Source organism: Pogona vitticeps, chromosome 6 (assembly GCF_051106095.1).
Source record: "Pogona vitticeps strain Pit_001003342236 chromosome 6, PviZW2.1, whole genome shotgun sequence".
In the NCBI taxonomy this organism is placed as follows: Eukaryota; Metazoa; Chordata; class Lepidosauria; order Squamata; family Agamidae; genus Pogona; species Pogona vitticeps.
In genome coordinates this window covers 86,553,918-86,573,402 of record NC_135788.1, presented here as the reverse complement: position 1 = coordinate 86,573,402, position 19,485 = coordinate 86,553,918, and the positions used below count along the sequence as shown (strand labels likewise).

Genomic DNA, 19,485 nt, shown 5'->3' with positions numbered 1-19,485 from the left:
TAGGACCTGGTTACCTAAAGCAGTGGTTCTTAACCTTTGTTACTTGGATGCTTTTGAACTGCAACTCCCAGAAACCCCAGTCAGGACTGCTGGTGGTGAAGGCTTCTGGGAGTTGCAGTCCAAAACTCCTGAGTAACCCAAGCTTAAGAACCAGTGACCTAAAGGAGCGCCTTCTTCCATATGAGCCTGCCCGTCCTCTAAGATCAGGTCAGGAGGCCCTTCTGAAGGTGCCATCCCTGAAAGAGGTGAGGGGGATGGCATGTCGAAATAGGGCCTTCTCGGCTGTTGCCCCCCCAACTTTGGAATGCCCTCCCTATAGAGATCCACCTGGCTCCAACACTCTTGGCTTTTCGGCGCCAGGCAAAGACCTTTCTGTTTAGCCAGCATTTTAATTAAACAGTATTCCCTAGCTGGCCACATGAGCAGCAGGACTTATTAATTTTAATGTTTTAAGAATTATTTTAATATATGTTATTTTATATTGTCTTTTAAAATGTTTTTAAGTTTTAATGTTGTACGCCGCCCAGAAGCCACTGGTAATGGTGCGGCTAAAAAATATTGTAAATAAAATAAATAATACTACAGGTTTTGCATTCAAATGGGAAAGATGTTTGTGGAACCAGTGAGTGATTCTGCTGATAACTTGCAGCATTATCAAGAGATTGCGGCACATAACTGTACTTCTCTTTTTCATCCAATTTAGGTGTCAGCTAATTGTAGTCACTTTACACTTGTGCCTAAAATAATGTTTCACAGCAACATGTGCATAATGCTGATGCAAACCACAGTGGTGTAAATTGCCCATAATTAAATGTTTCCTTCTGGAATTTTGGAGTGCAAGTGCCTTCACTATTTGGCATATGAGTTGCAGGCACTCAAAAGTTCTAAGATGATGAAGATGATAAGGAGACCTTAGAGATGATTCCTGAGGTCAGAAGGAATTTTTCCTCAAGGCTCTTGTGAGTTCAACCCTCTTATAATTCCTTCATCACATTGTTTCTCAGTTAGCTAAATTGGCACGAGTAACCATTTCAAATACATTGTTACAACTCTAGTTGGCTTTGCAATACAGTGCAATAGAAAGTGCAATGATTTATTATATTAACCAATTCAGCAGATGCTATACTTCTATAGCAGTGACTGGTGCGCATACAGAGCACTGTGACAGCTTCATTATTTTTTGAAATATTGGTATCCTTCCTTGCACACAATGAGCTGTCCTTTGTACTGAAAACAAGGAATTCATGCCCATGCCAAGCATTCTATACATAACAGAATCTGCATAGAAATTTAGAGCACAGCAGAAGTGAGTCTCCTGCCCAATATACTGGACCCACATAAAACTTAGAACATGGGACCAGAAGATTACAATGGATCCTGAAACTATTTAGTCCCGTCTTCTTATTTCAATCCAACATTTTGGTCAACTACAAAAATAAACCCACGTTATCCAGCTCCAACCACCCTACAAGCAAAAAGCTTATAAACTGTATAAAATGCCTACAGAGTAAATGACTTTGGACTGTCTTCACAGCAAGTGAGCCAAGTTACTAGGTGATCTGGCTTTACTGCTCTTTTCATTTTACTTTGGCCTTGCAACAAAGCATCCTTTGTCTCTGTTCTCATCCTTCAATCAATAATAAATAAAAAGATGGTTCTTCACTTCTTTTATTATAATAGCTTCTTAGGAACCTGGAAGCTAATTCAACCACATTCTCTCTATGCTTAGAAGCATACTCACTCAACATGTCAGATTGCCAGTTTGACAAATATCAGGTTAACATTATCCTGAAGCACAACAACTTCTGTCTTGGGACAACAGAACAGTATACAGTATATTTTTTTTTAATTTAGAGATAGAAAAGTATCACATTCAATAAGAGACTTGGCCGGAGATTTGGATGGGTGCTACTAATGAGCAGCAAAATTCACTTAAGAGATACAGTAACAGCTGCATTAGCTGGAAGGGATAGTCAGGTTGGCAGGGCACTCTTTTCAAAGAAGGCCTCCACTGTTATCAGCTGACAGTCATGCGGGTGAAATGGGAGCATGCTTTTTGTACAGTAATAGTAAAACCACAGGTTGCTAATTCTTAGCAGATGGTCTGTGGAAACCTGGTAAAAGGGCTGGAAAGCAAAAAGAAGTATGAGAGAAAAAGAAATTATCCCAAGGATATTGGATTCATTGTCAGATGTTCCGGGGGACTATGGAGCCAATTATAAAATATTAAGGTAAACAAAGCAGATTGTTCATAAAGTTAACTCAACTACGTACTTAGATATGGCCTTAATTCTCAAAATAATGGGTACTAAATTTTCAATGAAATAAGAGATTAGAGAACTTTTGTCCTAGTCTACCACTAACAAATATGACTCAGTAATTCTGTAAGATTTCAGGAGAGAGATTTACCAGCTTTATCATCCAATATTTTTTTCAGAATAGATACCAAATCCCCATACATACCAGGGCTCATAGCTCTGGCAGCCTCTAAAGCTAAAGGTTTCTGCCAGTTATTATCAGATACAAAACACCTGATATTTCATTTAACTGTGGTCATTGTGTTTCCCAACTCCTTCGCTTCCTGGAAAGAAGAAGGTAGCCTGCCTTCAACTTGACTGTTCCATTACCCTGGCTGCTACTTCTATACTAGACATCTATTTAGTGCCACCAGTGTGTGCTACGTGCTGTTCTGAGTAAGGCAGGAACACCACCCCTGCTGTCACAAAGCCAATTCACCCCTTAAGAAACAGCTCAGTTTGTCATAGCAACAACAGAGCGACATCAGGGTTTCCCCAAGGTAAATATATCAACTGCAAAGGGCATGGAAAGGTTCCTGAAAAACACTCAGGGACATGAGTTAAGAAGTCATGATTGGTGGCGGCAGCACAGTGCACAGAGCTTAAAGAAAGGGTACCTGTCCTTTCTCCTTTATATGCTTGCAAAGTAGCTAAGCAGCTCTTTCTTACAAAAAGAGGGCAAATGCAAGGGGCAAGAAAAACTGATCAAGGATGAAACAGAAGTGAAATTGAGTGGCCAGTGCAATTCACACATCATGGAAACAACAGTAACAATAAATGTAGGTAGCTATGGCTATTAAGGAAAGACTATGGGATTAATGTGGGGGAAAGTGGGGGGACTATTCTCAGCACAGAAAGCAGAATAGAATACATTAAACAGTGCAGGCATGGTTGAAAACCTAAGAGCGAGAATGAGCAAAGAGAACAATAGAGGATGACAGAGAACAAGCCTCTGCATAGCAGAGGGGATCTGGAGGAAGATTTTAGGAAACAGTCAAACACACACACACAAAGAAGGACGTAATGTCAGACTGCTTGTGGTCCAGTGGTGGAGTGAAGAGATTAATTATCCCTATTAAGATAAAAGTGAGCTGCAATGCTTGGCTTGAGGTTTGTATGAGAAAAACAGAGAACGCAAAAGGAACAGCACAAAAAACATAGGAAATTTGTGCTGGCTGTAAAAGAGGAAAATTCATCAGATGTCTTTTGAAAGGTAGCAACAAAATAAAATAAAATCTTGTTTCCCCAGTCCACTACTGATATATAAATGGGATTTGTGTGGAAAGCTGAGGGGAGGGTTGGTGGGCTGTATGAATTGACAGACGATCACTCAAAGAACTACAGTTACAGGCAAGCAACCTGTCCTCCTCCTTCATGGTATCTGCGAATCAAACATATGGGTAACTGACAAGATCACACACTGGCTGATGGGATGCCATGCCAACACAAAGGAGATCACTGCTCTGCCAAAGGCAGCATCAAGTTTTGCCCTGATCTCCAATCAATGGTGATTGATGAACACTGAAGGCAGCAATTACACTGCTGCTTTCCAAGTATCTTTTAGATAAATTCCTCTGAAAAATACAATTGGTGCAGCAACTGCCCTAGTCAAATGCCCTTATGAAGAAGCAGGCACTGGCTGCTTTGCCAGTTGGTAGAATAGGGTGATAGTCTTAACTTCTTAACTATACAGTATCTGTGATGTAACAAGATCACCTTTGTTCAACTCTTCATAACTGGTAAATTTTTGGAATCCTCTTGTTCTTGTTGCTTAGAAGGCCAGCACCCTTTGAATATCTGAAGTATGCAGCAACTTTCAACTTCTGAGGTGTGTGATAGAAAAAATGTAGGGCACACCAAAAGTTTGTTCAGGTGGAAGTTGGGGGACTACTTCAGTAGGAAGGAAAGATCAGGGAACATAGTCGGAGGGTTGCAGATCTCAGCATGTGGGAAGTCAAAGCTGCTGCTCTTAAATTGTTAAGGAGAGGCTGCATTTTACTCCAGAGGATACATTTCCATTGCTGCTTGATAGTTTGTGACTCTGATCCCCAGGGCAGTGATGTAGTAGGTCCTCCTATATCAGGATATTGGTGGACTTGTAATCTGGATGTTTGTGCAGGCTGTCTGCAGTACTGGGATGAGTTTACAGGATGTCTATCTAAAGGGTATCTGGTGCAAGGTTATAGTTAAGGGCATCTCCAGTAGGACTGGTTAAGTTTTTGATGGGATTTTGATGGAAAGCTCGTGCCTTCCACTTTATTTCTTTTCTTATAGAGATTATCCATTATATCATTGGTTTTATTTTAAAGAGACTCTCACTGTTGAATGGTAAGCTCTCTATGCAAGATTTTGAATCCTCTGAGATAGCTGCTGGCCTCAACCAAGCATGTCACCCGAGTGATACCACTGTGGCCATGATTTTTGCAGCACAGTTGGTGGCATGACAGATGGCATGCCTTTCTTGAGTTGCCAGGCATCTTGTCAAAAAGTTAAATCCAACACTTTAAAATCCTCTCTTAGACTGTTAAGGAGAGGCTGCATTTTACTCCAGAGGATACGCTTCCATTGCTGCTTGATAGTTCGTGACTTGGATTCCCAGGGCAGTGATGTCCTCCTCCCTATCATGTCTATTTTCCATCCTTGTTGTTCATGGCTATGTTATGGTGGCCTTTGGGCCTGGTCTGAGACACCTCAATGATGACTGAATTGGGCTGTGTATGTTTGAGGAGGAAGGTGACTTCCTTGTCATGTATCTTGTAGAGATTTTCTACTTGCTTCGATGTTGGAGGCAAAGTAGATGATTTTTGCCATCCAGAAGAGAAAATATGGAAAGAAAGAGTGCCGTTTTTATTGAATTGGTCACAGACAGGGTCTGACCTTGGCAGGGTTGTTGCTGGATTTCCAGTTGCAGCAATTTTTCCACATGGAGAATGAAATCAGAGCAGGATCTGAATTCTTCAGAGGATGAGAGGGGTTGTCATCAAGATGGATGATAGGTCATCAAAGAATTCCTTGTCAGAGTTGGAATCACTGGTGTTGGAATTATTGTTATCAGTGTCCTTAGCTCTATATCCAGAGGAGTAATGTTTGGACTGGGATGACTGGGGAGAGGTTGATATGGTAAGTACCTGTGGTGGTGTTGTTTTTTTAAATCTTTAATGTGGAGTCTTTGATTTAGAGTGGTGCTGAACTGGAACTGAGAATGTAATGCTGATGTTTGGCACTCAATGTTTTGGTTAGGTCAGTTAAGGTAGAAGGGTCCTTATCCAATACTGATGATTGGTTCCAAGATCCTTGGTTCTGAGGATGCTTGAATGACTGGTGAAAGGATTGAAGTTCTCTCTTTGTTCTGTCTGTAGTTGTCTGTGGCAGTGGGGAACCTTAATGCCAAGGTGTTACTGTTGGCAAGCCACTGGAATCAAGTGTTTTGATACTGATGAGGCTCTGCATGTACTCTTTTTTGTTGTTGTTGTTGACTTAGTTTAATGGGCAGATCTGTGGCAGTGCTTGATCATAGATGCTGGGGATTGGAGGTTGACTGAGATGGAGAATGGTCAAAGTAGTTGGTGGGATACCCTCAGAGGTCCTTCCAGTTCCGGCAATCTCACTGTGGAAACCAAGCTGGAGCAGTTGACACCAGGGGTTGAAGGGGTCGGGAGACTGATGATGGTGTCCCTTCCACAGAGGTGATTTTGACATTGTGTGTGAGTAGTCAGTGCAGTGAAACCTCTTCAGTTTAGGCAATCTTGGATATTAAGTTGTATGTGAACGCTTCAGATCTGATGATTTAGAAACCAAGGTTCTGTGCGAGTGTTTCTATTCAGGTGACCTCGATCATGAGACTTCTTGCCCTTGAGGCCAAATCAGAGGAGGATTTGCAAAATCACTCCCAAGAGGCAGGTGTCTCCCGTGGCTGAGTGGCACTTGGGCTCTCGCAAAGTGATGACAACTTTCTCAAAGTTTGTTGTGTCAGTTGTCTCCATTCCAGGGAATGACTACCAGGTGAGGATGCCTGTCCCATCTCTCCTTCAGATGCCAAGCCTGGGCAAACAAGGTCATCATAGTCCTCTTTGTCTTGCTCTGATGTGATGCTTGAGTTTGCAGAGTGGTAGGAAAAGGTGTCTGATGACTTAGTTTTCTGTACCTTAGTCTGTTTAAGCTGGGAGTCTGAATCCATAGGGTGTTTTTTTTTCTATGCCAAGAGTGGCAGTTTCAACATCAACTTTGAGACTTAGGGCCTATCCTCATTAATGAAAACTGTCATTTGCTGGCTAGGTGACATTTGAGTGGATGGGTCCTCAAAGGCTTTAGCACAGGACGTGTGGGACTGGAATACCTTTGTAAGAAACTGCTTGGAAGGTATTTTACAAATGGAGACCATTAAAACTGAGGTGTCTTTTTGGCGATGGTTTCAATGGCCGGTAAAGACTTTTCCCAAAGGTAAAATTTCAAGCAGGACTGCCAGTTTCTTATGGCTACCTTGTTGAATTTATGGCAGATCTGACAGTTCTATGTTTGATGCTCCTAACTCAAGCAACAAAGGCACTTAGAATGTCTGTTAGTGAGAGAGATCTTATTGTTACAGCTGATGCACTTCTTAAATTAGCTCACTGGGGCCATAAAAAGGCGGGAACTGCTGTTAACTGAGGAGTATGACTATAACCAATAATAAATAAAACTAACAATATTTTTTCTAAGACAAATATATTGGGAGAGCAAAGAGGGGAGAAAGGGGTCAAGGACAAAGTAAGTAATAATTATATACAACTGTTAAGGGTCTGATAAGAATATGTAAAGGCTCCAGATAAGCTCGTAAGGTGTTTTATCAGTGGCATAAAAAGGCATTGAAAGATTAGATGCAGAATAGAGTGTATGGTGGAGAAGTGTTCTAATATTTTCTTTCATAGGATGTTTGAGGAGGCGCAAATTGAACCCATGTGAATCCACAAAGAATAACTGACATCACCAGTGATTAGTTCACACGTTAACTACCTTTATCATTGTTTAGAGTACTTCTGTATAAATGGATCCTTCTGCTAATTAATAATTGTTCTTCCACTACAATAAACAAGCGGAATAGCAGTTGACTTTCCACATTGTCAGGAGACATTTTGCCTTTTCTTTGTTTAAATTCCATTGTGTTCCATTCATATTATTACCCTTTCAACTATTGTTCCATCTTTGAAGTGTGTGGCTTTGACATGAATAGTGAATAACAGGGCATCTGAACTGCCAGAACTTAGCACATACTTACTATAACCCCAGAAGTAGGAACCATACTGCCTCCCCCTTTTGAGTTTTAAACTTTGTAAGTAGCACGCAGCTGTATTTTTTAATTAGAAAAGAAACTTGATTGAAAAATTATTATAATATTATGTACCTATAACAGTATTTAATCAAACATATTTTTAAGATTTTAGAAATTGCTTGAAAAGTCAATTAAAGAAAAGGTTATAAAAATGATGTCCCCTACAAAGATTATACCAAATGTCCATTGAGCTACAACAGATTTCGTTAACTGGGATGGGCAAGAGATCAAAAATAATTTACATTTTCTAGTCAAAAGTTCCTCTAGCAAATTTACCCAAGGATACACACGTTAAATAGACCAAATATACCCCACCATTAGTTATACCTTGCCTGCCACTGATCAACAGCAAATGTGCATCCCGAGAAACATGTCATATTTACTGGGTGCTTACAATAATGAATGCATCACATGACCATACATACATAAACAATTTCCCTTCACATGTGTTCGTGCATGTATACACATACAGCTTAGCAGACTTTCAACTCTCAGCATCCTCTAGTGGGATCACTGTTTACCTACCCATAAAAACAGGAGGCAACAAAACCAATGGATATTGTTCTACTCTCCATATTTCAGGTGACATGTTAAGCGGTGAGGAAAATGGATGGAGTCCTGCTGTTTTGGGGAACACAAAGAGTACCTAAAGGCCCACAGGTGTTGTGTCTTTGTTCTGTGTCATGATTACCAGTGACATTATAGGTTCAGACATAACAAAAAGACAAAAAAAGTTAAAGCAATAAAGATAACTTTCATAAATGTTACCACATTGTAAATTAACAGATTTCTCAACTATGTTCCCATTACAAATTAAGACTAAGTAGATGTCACAAATCCTTGTAGAGTGAAGGGGCAAATGCTTTGTTCTACTACGCTTTGAAACTAAATCAGAAAGGATGTACTGAAAGATCTGAAGAGATTATAATCACACTACAGATCAAAATTACATTCCAGAAAACTTTCTGGGAGTGTTGTTGCTTACAAAGTAGATTGTCACTTCTGACACAAATACTAATTGAGGTTTCTTCTAAAGCAAGCACATACTCATAGTTTTTTTTTTCCTTTTAGTGGAAAGAAATTCTCATTAAGCAGTATTTGCAATGATTCACATCCTTAAGATTTCCTCAGCCTTATTGCTTACAGTCCTAATTATGCTTAGACAAGTGGATGACTGAATCAATGTAGTAGACTTCAGCATTCCCCACACTTCAAGCAAAAAGAACAATGCCAAATTCAGGAATGCTCCAGTGAAATGACAAAGAACCTATCTGAGATGGTCATATATAGAGGTCACGCTTAACCACATTTAATATTTTATCTGAATAATTAAACCTTGGTTAAAAGGTCAAGCAATGGCACTTGCATTTAGCTACTAAGGGTGTCCTTGAGATCCACAGTGTGTGGGAATACCACTTTTACTATTCTTTTTAATATCTCTTCTCTTTTAGAAGTCTCCAAACTACAACCACATCCCCATTTTCAGGCTGTAGCTTTTTTCTGCTTGAGGCTTTTTTCATCCTTTTGCAGCTGTTTGCTGTGCTTACCTTGCGAACATGAGATGAGAAAAGGACATTCATAAATTTGTCCTTTCTTTGCAAGTCAAAGGCAATGGGGACAAATGAGCTTGTAGCCTGAGGATTATTTGGAGTCTAAAAAGCAAACAGGATAGACATATCATTGTCTTCATCATTTAAAACAGAGTCATAGTACTTTTACCACTCTAGATTAGACAACAAAAAGAATGGCAAAATATAAACTTAAACAAAGCTTTAGTTGTTGGCCCCCCACAAACAAAGCTGCTCCTTAGGCCAAACTTTCCCAATTTATAAAGTGGACTTTCTTATAAAGAATTGGAAGGGGTAGAATATGCTACAACTAGAGCTTGCAAACAACAAGTAACAACCAGGAAAGTTACTACTGGGGCAGTGGTAACAAAAATATAATGAAGCTGCATTCAAAACTAATGCACTGAATGGGGGAAATTAAGTTGTTTTATCAGCATAAGCAGTAATATTTCCTACTCTCCTATTACTTTTCAAAGTTACACTTAATTACTGTATCAGAAACATTTTAACAAGAACATTTCAAATTGCAAGCCATTATTTTATCAATCCTAAGGATTTTTAAAAAGATTATATAATGTAATAAAAAGGAAGAAGCAATGTAATGAGTTACTGTACTTCTAAATTAAATGACAGTTATTTCTAAAACACTGCCATAAATAAAAGGAGCTTTGAAAAGTAACTTTCGAAGCTCTGGCTAAAACAGCATTAATCTATAAAAGCAAAGTGTGCTGCTTATATACCCCCCACAGTGCTTAAAGTACCCTCTGGGTACTTTAATTATGCAGGTCAACAGCCTTCAAGACTTGAGAGCTGGATTTGTGGCATACTTCCAGCCAAGGTGACATCTGATGGGCTTGACTAAATTCCGACTGAGAATGCATGCTTATTATGTCCCATTATATATGTCCATTCTCTGTGCAACAGTGTGGAAAACATAATGCTCACAGAAGCCCCACAGAAAAAAAATATCCTTCTAGTTTAGTATGTTGTTTCCCCAATCAGATTCTTCTAGGAAATCTACAAGCAGGGCATGATTACAACTACCCTTCCATACATAGCAGCTGAAATCCAGTTGCCCAGCATATCAAACTGCATTAGCATGTTGTTCTCTACTATTAATTTTCTACCGTGCTTTCATCTATGTGGTTCCATGGGATAAAGTGATGGAAATTTCACATGTTTTCTCACACTTACTGATGCAAGGTAATTTCCCTGCCAAGCTCTTTGGAGTCCAATATCACCTCGATGCCCCTTCAGCAGCTCCATTGCGGCAACCTTTGCCCTGATCTGAGGCAAATCCTTGGGGGGAATGCTTTTAATAAGTTCATGTGCTTTCCACCTGAAAAACAAAAATATTACAAAGCAATCACACTTGAGGCTAGCATAGGCACTGAAAGGAACTAAGAACACATGGTTGCTCCATTAGATTTTTACTAGCATTTTCACATAGTAAATCCAAAGCATGAGAAGAATGCATACCAATTACTTCTCCATGGACTGGCAAGACTACAAATACAAAATGAAGTCTTTGTCTAATGGCCACCATATCATGAAATGGTGCCTATATCTTTCTCTAATGCAGGACACTACTGCAGTTTCACAACATGTACAATAAGATTGACTTATCTCCAGGACAATGAGACAGACTGCCTCAGATACTCACCTGAAATAGATTGCCTGTAGTACTTCTTCAAATCGCCGAAGCACTTTAGGTGGGGTGGGCCATTTCACATGCTTTCCGTAATCCTTCATTGATTTCACATTGTGAAATCGACGGGCAATCTCACAGATATAAGACTTCACTTTATATCGACGATAGCACTTAATGATTTTGAGTGCTGCCCGTGTCCTCTTGTAGCGAAGGCGAGCCAGAGTGCCCCTCCAAACCTGTGACAGCCCCCACAAAAAAAAAGGTTAGAACATAAGGAATATTGAGGTAGAGAGTAGGGTACAGACTAGAGACATGCATCAAACCTTGCAGGTTTTCAATACTGAAAACCTCATTTGTTCAACAAGTCTTCCCAGGCCATTTTATTTATGTATTATCTAGCAAAGTTTAATTTCAGTGGTTGATAAATATTGGCAGATAAATAAATATATATAACAGCCTGCTATATAGGAAGAGTAGAAAAGTAAACCAGTTAGGGTTTGGGGTTACTTCTCCAGCACCACATGCTTCCTTTCAGACCTCTTTTCCTCAGAGAAAATGACTAACTTTGATTCACACACACACACAAAAGAGGAAATTGTATTTCAGTTAAAACTGTTAATACAGTGGGGTCTTGACTTAAGAACAGCTCGAGTTAAGAACATTTTGACTTAAGAAGCACTCTCATAGGAAAATATTGACTTGACTTACATACTTAGATTTGAGTTAAGAACTGAAAAAAACCACGTGGGAGGCAGGGAAAGTGCAAAATTTGAACTTTCAGTTAACTGTTGGCCAGTGAAAAGGGTGCCTGTCTGCTTCCTCACTCCTCCCAGCGTTTAGAGAGTGGATTGGGAGACAGTCTTCAGACTGCCTGGTACTGTCCTGCCTGGACTGTATTTTCCCTGCCTTCCCTGAACCTTTCTTGACCTAAGAAAAAAAGAAACCAAATATCCCCCTCTAGTGGTCGAAGGCAGAATAGCAGGTTCCCATTAGTTTCTATGGACGGAAAAGAGCAGATACGGATCAAATGGTTTTCAATGCATTCCTATGGGAAATGCAGATTTGACCTGCGAACTTTTTGACTTGAGAACTGCCTTCCAATACGGATTAAGTTCTCAAGTCAAGACCCCACTGTATAAACATTTTGAAAATGAGCTTCTAAATGTGCTCCTGCTCCTTGAAATTTAAGATGCTGTTTTTCATTCGAATTCACCTGCCACTGCAATATTTTGCTTTCTTCATTCCAACTGACAGCCACTGGCTGATATTATCAAGCTAAGAAGTGGTATTCCCACACACGGGCTTCCGACACATATTAACCTGGTTAAATGCAGGTTCCATCTCACACAGTTATGCAAATCTGAAAAATACACACAGCTAAACTCAGTCTACCTTGGCCTACAGTGGCTGTGCAAACAGCATGGTCCCATGCATAGTAATGCTGAAATAAAATAAAGATGTAATGTTCTGTTAACACAAAGTGTCCAGATAGCCATGGGAATCTAATGTAGGCTGATATTATCCACAGCTTCATTTTAACCCAAATCTTTTCATATACAGGCTTCCAAGTCAGAGGTAAAGGTTGGTTTAAAAAAATCTGTAATAGAACAAATAAGGTGGAGAGTGAAAGCTCAATTCATAGTGCTTCATATAACTGGATGAAGGTAGAGTTTTTCACTTTTGATGTCCCCTATGCAAGGGGATGACTACTGGAATCCTTCATGGAATACATGATAAAAGTTGAACTGATTAGCACCACTGATTCTAACAAGATCTTTTAGGTCTATTAAGGGTGCAAATAGGCAGGTACTGTATTTGTCTTGCTGTTTGTCTGCTCTGGGGACAGGCTGGTATGCTCCCTTCCCCACTTATCACACGTCATAAATGCCACTGTAAACCAGAATAATCTCTGATGTATTCCTACCCATATCCTTTTTGCTCCCTGTCAGAGGCTCTTGCTTTTTAGGTGGGGCTAGTATTGCTCTATTTTGATTTGATTCCAGCACATGTGGTCACTAGGATCAAATGAAAGTTGGTGGCTTTAGCAGAGAACTTTCAATTTCCAATATTGGTAAGTAGTTTAAGCTATCTTGGGAAACTGAAAGCTTCTTCCACTCCTCTGTAGAAGGGGAGAAAAGATCCAAATATTGTTTTGTTGTTTTTAAAGCCTTGCAAGGCAACACTGATGTGCTATGCCTTTAAGGATTTTTTTTTTTAATGAAAAGCTTCCTTTTAATTAAAAGCTTCCTCCTTTCCTGCCCTTTAAAACAGGGTCACTTGAGATGTGGTGCAGTTTCCTGACCTGAAACCACCTGATTCTTACATGTGGATGCACAGATCCTATTTAACCTAATTCAGATTGCTCCAATTTGGCTGTCTAGCCAAACGCTAAGCATCATTCATTTCAAATTGCAGAGAGGGTTGTAGACATATTTTGCTTCAAGAGCAGGATGAGAAGTGAATGAGATTATATGAAATACTGAGTATAGGGTACAGAGGAGATTTCTTAACCACTCACATGTATTTTTTTAAAATGATCTTTCTCTTTGCCTTATCCCTCTCTTCCACAGAACTCTTTGTCTCACATAGTAAATGATCCCATTGAATTTAGCTCAGGATGGGGAAAAGCAGCACTTAAATTAAGTTGCCCATATACAGTTATCAAGTGAATTGCCCTAGATGGTTATTACTTTAGTGTTAACCTATTTCATTGTCCCCTTTGGAAAGAGCTCTAGAGATCACATTCCCTGTCTGTCATTTAACTCATTCTGTTCTTTCACTACTGCACTATTAAGATAGTCAGACTTCAGTACAGAGAGGGAAGAGAAGCAATCAATTAATCAAGTTAATCACTCTGCTGTGAGACCTAGAAATGGCCATTCCACTAGTCTGCTTGAACTGTTTCTATCTAAGCTAAGAGTTATTAACCTGTAATTTTAAAAACTGATGGCTGCATCTTGTGTTTTCCTCTTCCTTTGTTATTTGTTTTTCTTTTTGTATCTCTTCTTTTGGAACTTATTTTCTTACTGATCTGTAGGTCACACTTTATCAATTGACAAGTGTGGTAAAATGCTTGAAATAAATAAATACATTAAACCATTATATTTATGGTCATTTATGTTAGTATAAGCGCAAAACTATAAATCACAACAGCAAATTTCTGTACTTGTTTTGCACAAATCACATAAGCAATGCATGAAGAGGTACAGTATAGAGACTAAGCAGAGACTCAGTAACTAGCAGTAATTGACTACCATGATTTATACCACAATTTTCACACCGGTGAAAATAATGAACAGGATTCTGGCTGATGCATTTAAATGAAAGCATCATCACTGCACAAGTTAAGTACATGACTTTGTTCCGTAGTCTTTGCAGTGATGGATTTCACTGAATGTATTCTTGGTCTGTCTTCATTTTGTCCCACTTCAAAATTTAGCTGTTTCCTTTTCCTTTCCTTGGCTGTAGAGTTAAACCAGGGGAAGCCCCTCCTCTCAAATGGAACAGTGATTGTAGGGAGGGACTGTTGACTTGTTCCAGGTTCTGCTTATGGCAGCAGCTGTAGGACAAGATGAGACAGACCTCTCTCTGCCTGCACTCTAATGTAGGGTTTCTCCTGTCAGTGTAGACTTTGCTGTTTTACTTTTTTGTATCATAGCTCCCAGAATTCCCAAGTTGGCATGAGCATAGACCTTACCAGCTGGGAGATTTTGGAAGCTGTACTCCAAAAAACTAATTTGGCAAAGCTTTAGCAATATGGAGTCAACCATATCTTCATACAACTTGTCAATAGTCTCTGATGGTATTTGTAACTAAGACCTGGACAGACCTAGTTCATGCATACTCATTAACTGTGGCTTTCTGCTTGATTGACTGCTTTGTGCTGAAAGTGATACAATGTAATTTAGTGTAATTATGCTGTGAACCACCCAGTGAGTACTTTCACCATGAGGTGGCATAATAAACAAACAAACAAACAAACAAACAAACAAACAAACAAACAAATGTAATAGTTTGCATTGTTGTTTGATGCAGCAATTATCTGCTAAGTGGATTTATTTTTGCTGAATCAGACTTTGAGTCATTATCTTTTGTAAAACAAAGTGTTTACATGGAGTCTCAAGGAAATAATTTTGAACTAATCCCTCCTCCACTAGGATGCAAAAGTTGTTTTAAATTCCATTTTACTGACAATCAATGGGCAATTTATCTTATTTCCAAAGAGGGTAGAGAGTGAACTACATTTCTTAAAAACACGTTTCACAGTGAATTATGCAAACACAGAAACAACCCCATCTGTTTAAATGTGCAAGATACGTCATATTGCATCCAGAAATATGATTCTGGAGGTGGTAAAGTAGAGGAATTAGATGGAAGAGACTTAAGAGTCTTCTTTGCCCAATATCGTTATAATTAATGAGTGGGAGAGCGGATGGATGGATGGGGAAAGAGGGGAGGGAAAGAAAGAACTATGACTTCTGTAAAATGATAGCACAAAGATGCTTTCAAGGATCTCAGATGCCTTCTTCTCAAATATCAGTTAAAAAGCACAATTTAAGATTCCAGCTTAATTAGAAGTATGGGCCTACTCTAATTGTGACTTACTATGCTAAAGTAAATCACAACTAGAGTAAGCTCATTTAAATCAATGGATTTTATGCAAGAATTGAGTCATCAATTTAATACACTTACTCTAGTACAACTTACTATGCTAAGAAACAAGATTTCAGTCAATGTGACTTAGTTCTGGGTACACATGCATAGAATTGTGCCAATAACATACTGATCCTGGACCTAGTTCGAATCGGAAACCACCAGGAATTCATTATTTTTTTGGAATCATACTGTGTAGAAATGCTAGAAGAATCACTTTTCTGCCCACTGCAGAAAGGACAATAAAGTGGTTGCAACAAAGCTGTTCCAAAATGGATTTCCAAACTCCAAAACAAGTGCTTTGTAGAAGAAAGAAACTGTTTAGGGAAGCTTGTATCTTTTGTACAGGAACATTTTAAGAAAAGCCTATTCATCTGCCAGCACTAAAGATGCCCTGTCTTCAGCGCTTCCAGATTAGTACTTCTGCAAGTGACTCAAATGTCAATCACATATATACAAGTGGGAGGGAGACCACACATTTCCAAAACTAATTTTCACACGACTGACATGGTTAGAAAAAGAAGGAAAAATCACTGTGCTGAGCCTTCACAACTAGGAAGAGGTTTAATTAGTTAATCCAAAAATCATAAAATATATGCAAGCTTCTGCGGAGAGCTTTATGAGGCTACATTGTAAAAAAAGCAAAAGAAATGGTGGCAGCAGGGAGTAACAATGCTTAGTGTTGTTAAAGCTACAGAGTCTGCAAATCTTTAAACAGAATTAAGATTTTGCTTTTGAATTTGCCTTTACTTATTGTTTTTGTTATGTTTTATGATGGCTATAAGCCATCTTGAACAGTAAGCAATAGCAGAAATGCAGCACAGAAACATCATGAACCAATAAAAAATAAAAATTGGGAGGAGGTTGCAGACATTCAAATTAAATTTGACTATATGACATGACAATTTCTGATTGCATGGAGAAAAGTTCCATGGGCAATTGGAATGACAAGGAAGAAACAGTTAAATTTTCATTTTTGAAAAACTGGAAGCTTGTTTGGAAAAAAAACACAAAAAAAACCCAGCTTGAATACCAGTAACAGCATTCTTCAATTAGAAATTCATACAAATAGGTCTGTGCCTGCATACAGCCACTCTCTGGACCCTTCTAAGTCTGGACAGTTTGGTGCTAGCCACACTTCCCTACTTGAGTGCATGCTTGAGGAATCTGCCCTTCAGTTCAAAGGTTTGGGTGACACAGCCATAGAGCAAAATGAACTCCTGGTGTTGAAGAAGGGAAAAGCATGTGAATACATAAATGTGAATGCATAGACGGCCACTTGAAGAACAACTATTACAGGTAAGCAACTTGTTTCCCTTTGTTGTGGTCTATGTGCATAAAAAATACGGCTACTGAACTTACCCATTAAAACATGAACACAGGAAGAAAGGTGTCTGCCATCACTGCAAGACAACAGATAGAAATGTTCCACCAAAGGAATTGTTGTTTTTATTGTTGTTATGTGCCGTCAAGTTGCTTCCAAATTATGGTGACCCTATGAATGACTGATCTCCAAAATATCCTGTCCTCAACTGGCCTGCTCAGGACTTGTAAACTCAAGCCTGTGTCTTCCTTTAGGGAGTCGGTCCATCTCGTATTAGGTCTTCTTCTTTTCCTGCTGCCTTCAACCTTTCTCAAATGACGGTCGTTTCCAGATAATTCTGCCTTCTATTATGTGCTCAAAGTAGAACAGTTTTTGCCCCCATAGTTAGTTCAACATTTTTGCTCCCAGAGATAATTCAGGCTTGATTTGATCCAGGACCCATCTTTCTAGCAGTTCAGAGATCCATGAAGGTCTCCTACAGCACCACATTCCAAGAGAATCAATTATTTTCCTGTTAGCTTTTCTAATCATCCACCTTTCTCGGTCTCCAGTGACGCATCCTTACACTTAATAATCTTTCGTAATTCCTTCATTGCCGTCTTTCCTAGTCTCAGTCTTCTGATTTCTTGACTGTAGTCTACACCTGGATTGATGATTGAACCAAGGCATACAAAACCCCAAACTATTTCAGTTTCTTCATTGTCAACATTAAAGCTGAATAGTTCTTCTGTAGTCACGCTTTTTGTCTTAATATTCAACTGCAATCCTGCTTTGGCACTCTCTTCTTTCATTTTCACTAAAAGTTGTTTAAAATCATTTCTACTTTCTGCCAGTAAGATGGTATCATCTGCATATCTTAAATTATTGATGTTTCTTCTACTAATTTTCCCTCCTTCATTTGAATCTAGTCCCACTTTAAGAAAGATGTGTTCTACATACAGATTGAACAGATAAGGGGATCAAATGCATCCTATCTAATACCTTTGCCTATAGAAAATCATTCTGTCTCTCCATATATTGTTCCTAACAGTAACTTCTTCCTATAATACAAGTTCCACATCAGGACAATCAAGTGTCCAAGCACACCCATTTGTTTCAATACAACCCATAGCTTCTCATGATCTACAGTCAAAGTTTTTGCTGTAGTTTATACAGCATAAATTTATCTTCTAAAACCAAAGGAATATGTCTTGCAAAGATCTGACATTAAGATGGTAGTACCAAATATAGGTTGATACTTGTGATCAAGAGACACCTCAACACCACATAAGTAAAGAAATGCCTTTAATACATGCAGTAGAAGCAGCCACCTGTCTGGTAGAATGGCTTCTATGTGCATCTGGCAAGAAAATATTAGCAAATTCATAAACCAGAGTGATGGTCTTGATAAAGCAAATGGCCAGTCATTACACTAGTAGAGCTGAACATGTCTTTGTAACACAGTAGAACAAAAGAAGGGCACATGAACCTTCTGAATGACACTACACAGTTTGTATGACATGGCATAGCTCTTTAACTGACCAATATCTGCACATGAAGCATTCTAATATAGGAGTGGAAAATGAAGAAAAGCAGACAGGATGGACGATATCTAAGCTGAAGGACATGTATAATAACACTTAGCTACATTCTGTAATTGTTTGGTTTATATCTGCCAACAACTACACCATATGCCATGTGAAGGTATACGTATTCCTCAAAATGGGATAAAGAAGTTTGTTTCTTTCTTCTCTGTGGAGGCCACATTCAAATAAGACATCGGCCAAAGACAGGGACACACAGCCGTTCTTCATAAGGAATGCTGCAAAAGTGTCCTTCTAATATTTCCAAAGGGAGACAGCTGAATCTAACCCTGGAGAAAGTACGCTGGTATTTCAGACCAGTGAGTTTATCCATATACCCATCATGCTTAGGAAACCTGAAATTTAAACCAAAAGGCACTGGAGAACAAGAATTGTGGACATTTGACAGAGACTATTGAAAATCCAGGTCTTTGATTCATTGTTCTAAAATGGGTTAGTCCTATATGTGGAGAAAATCTATAGAAGATACAGGGATTGGAGGAGATAATGGATAAAGAATCTCTAATGGTCAGATGTTTTCTTCTTGGAAGCTGATTGCGGAGAGAGATCTCTAAGCGGCAGAGAATCTTTGGTAAGCCTTGCAATGTTGGAGTTTTTTTTTTTACTGTGTCACAACTGAGAGAACTGGGAGAATGAAACTAACTTTGTACTTTCCACCTCAACCGTCCCTCCTCAAGAACTGGCTTTTTATAAATTAGAGGCTTCAGAACCTTAAATAACTCTGAACAACTTAATCTATGGAACTCTGCTTTGAGCCATAAAGATGAATTATAAATCAAATAATCATCTTTACAACTAGAGTGTTCTTCGCAGGACTTTGAATTCAGGCTGGCTAAGGAACCATGAGGGAAATCTGAGCAATTAGTCTGTTCGACTTTTATGGTTAGGGATTGGAGATAGAGTGTGAGACTCATTATTGGAATTCACAATGGAGGCATATCTCATGTGCTGTCTTCAGGAATGTCAATTCAATGTCATCAATCAATTCAAGGCTCAAATTTCAGAAGGGAAGGCAGAAATTAAGGCGACATTTCTTGGCCTGGATATTAAGACGGAGATGGGAGACAAACCAACTGAATTCACTGAACTCACTGAACAACT

At 39.0% G+C, this 19,485-nt stretch overlaps 1 protein-coding gene across 1 annotated transcript in view; it reads right to left on the bottom strand.

The window, feature by feature from the left end:
* MYO1D (myosin ID) overlaps positions 1-19,485 on the bottom strand; it is a 218,128-nt gene that overhangs the window by 93,296 nt on the left and 105,347 nt on the right. The window contains exons 17-19 of the mRNA XM_020798051.3: positions 10,837-11,060; positions 10,368-10,512; positions 9,153-9,257 (exon numbers count right to left, since the gene is read on the bottom strand). Coding sequence (XP_020653710.1) covers positions 9,153-9,257; positions 10,368-10,512; positions 10,837-11,060 — 474 coding nt within the window. The remainder of the gene's footprint in view (positions 1-9,152; positions 9,258-10,367; positions 10,513-10,836; positions 11,061-19,485) is intronic.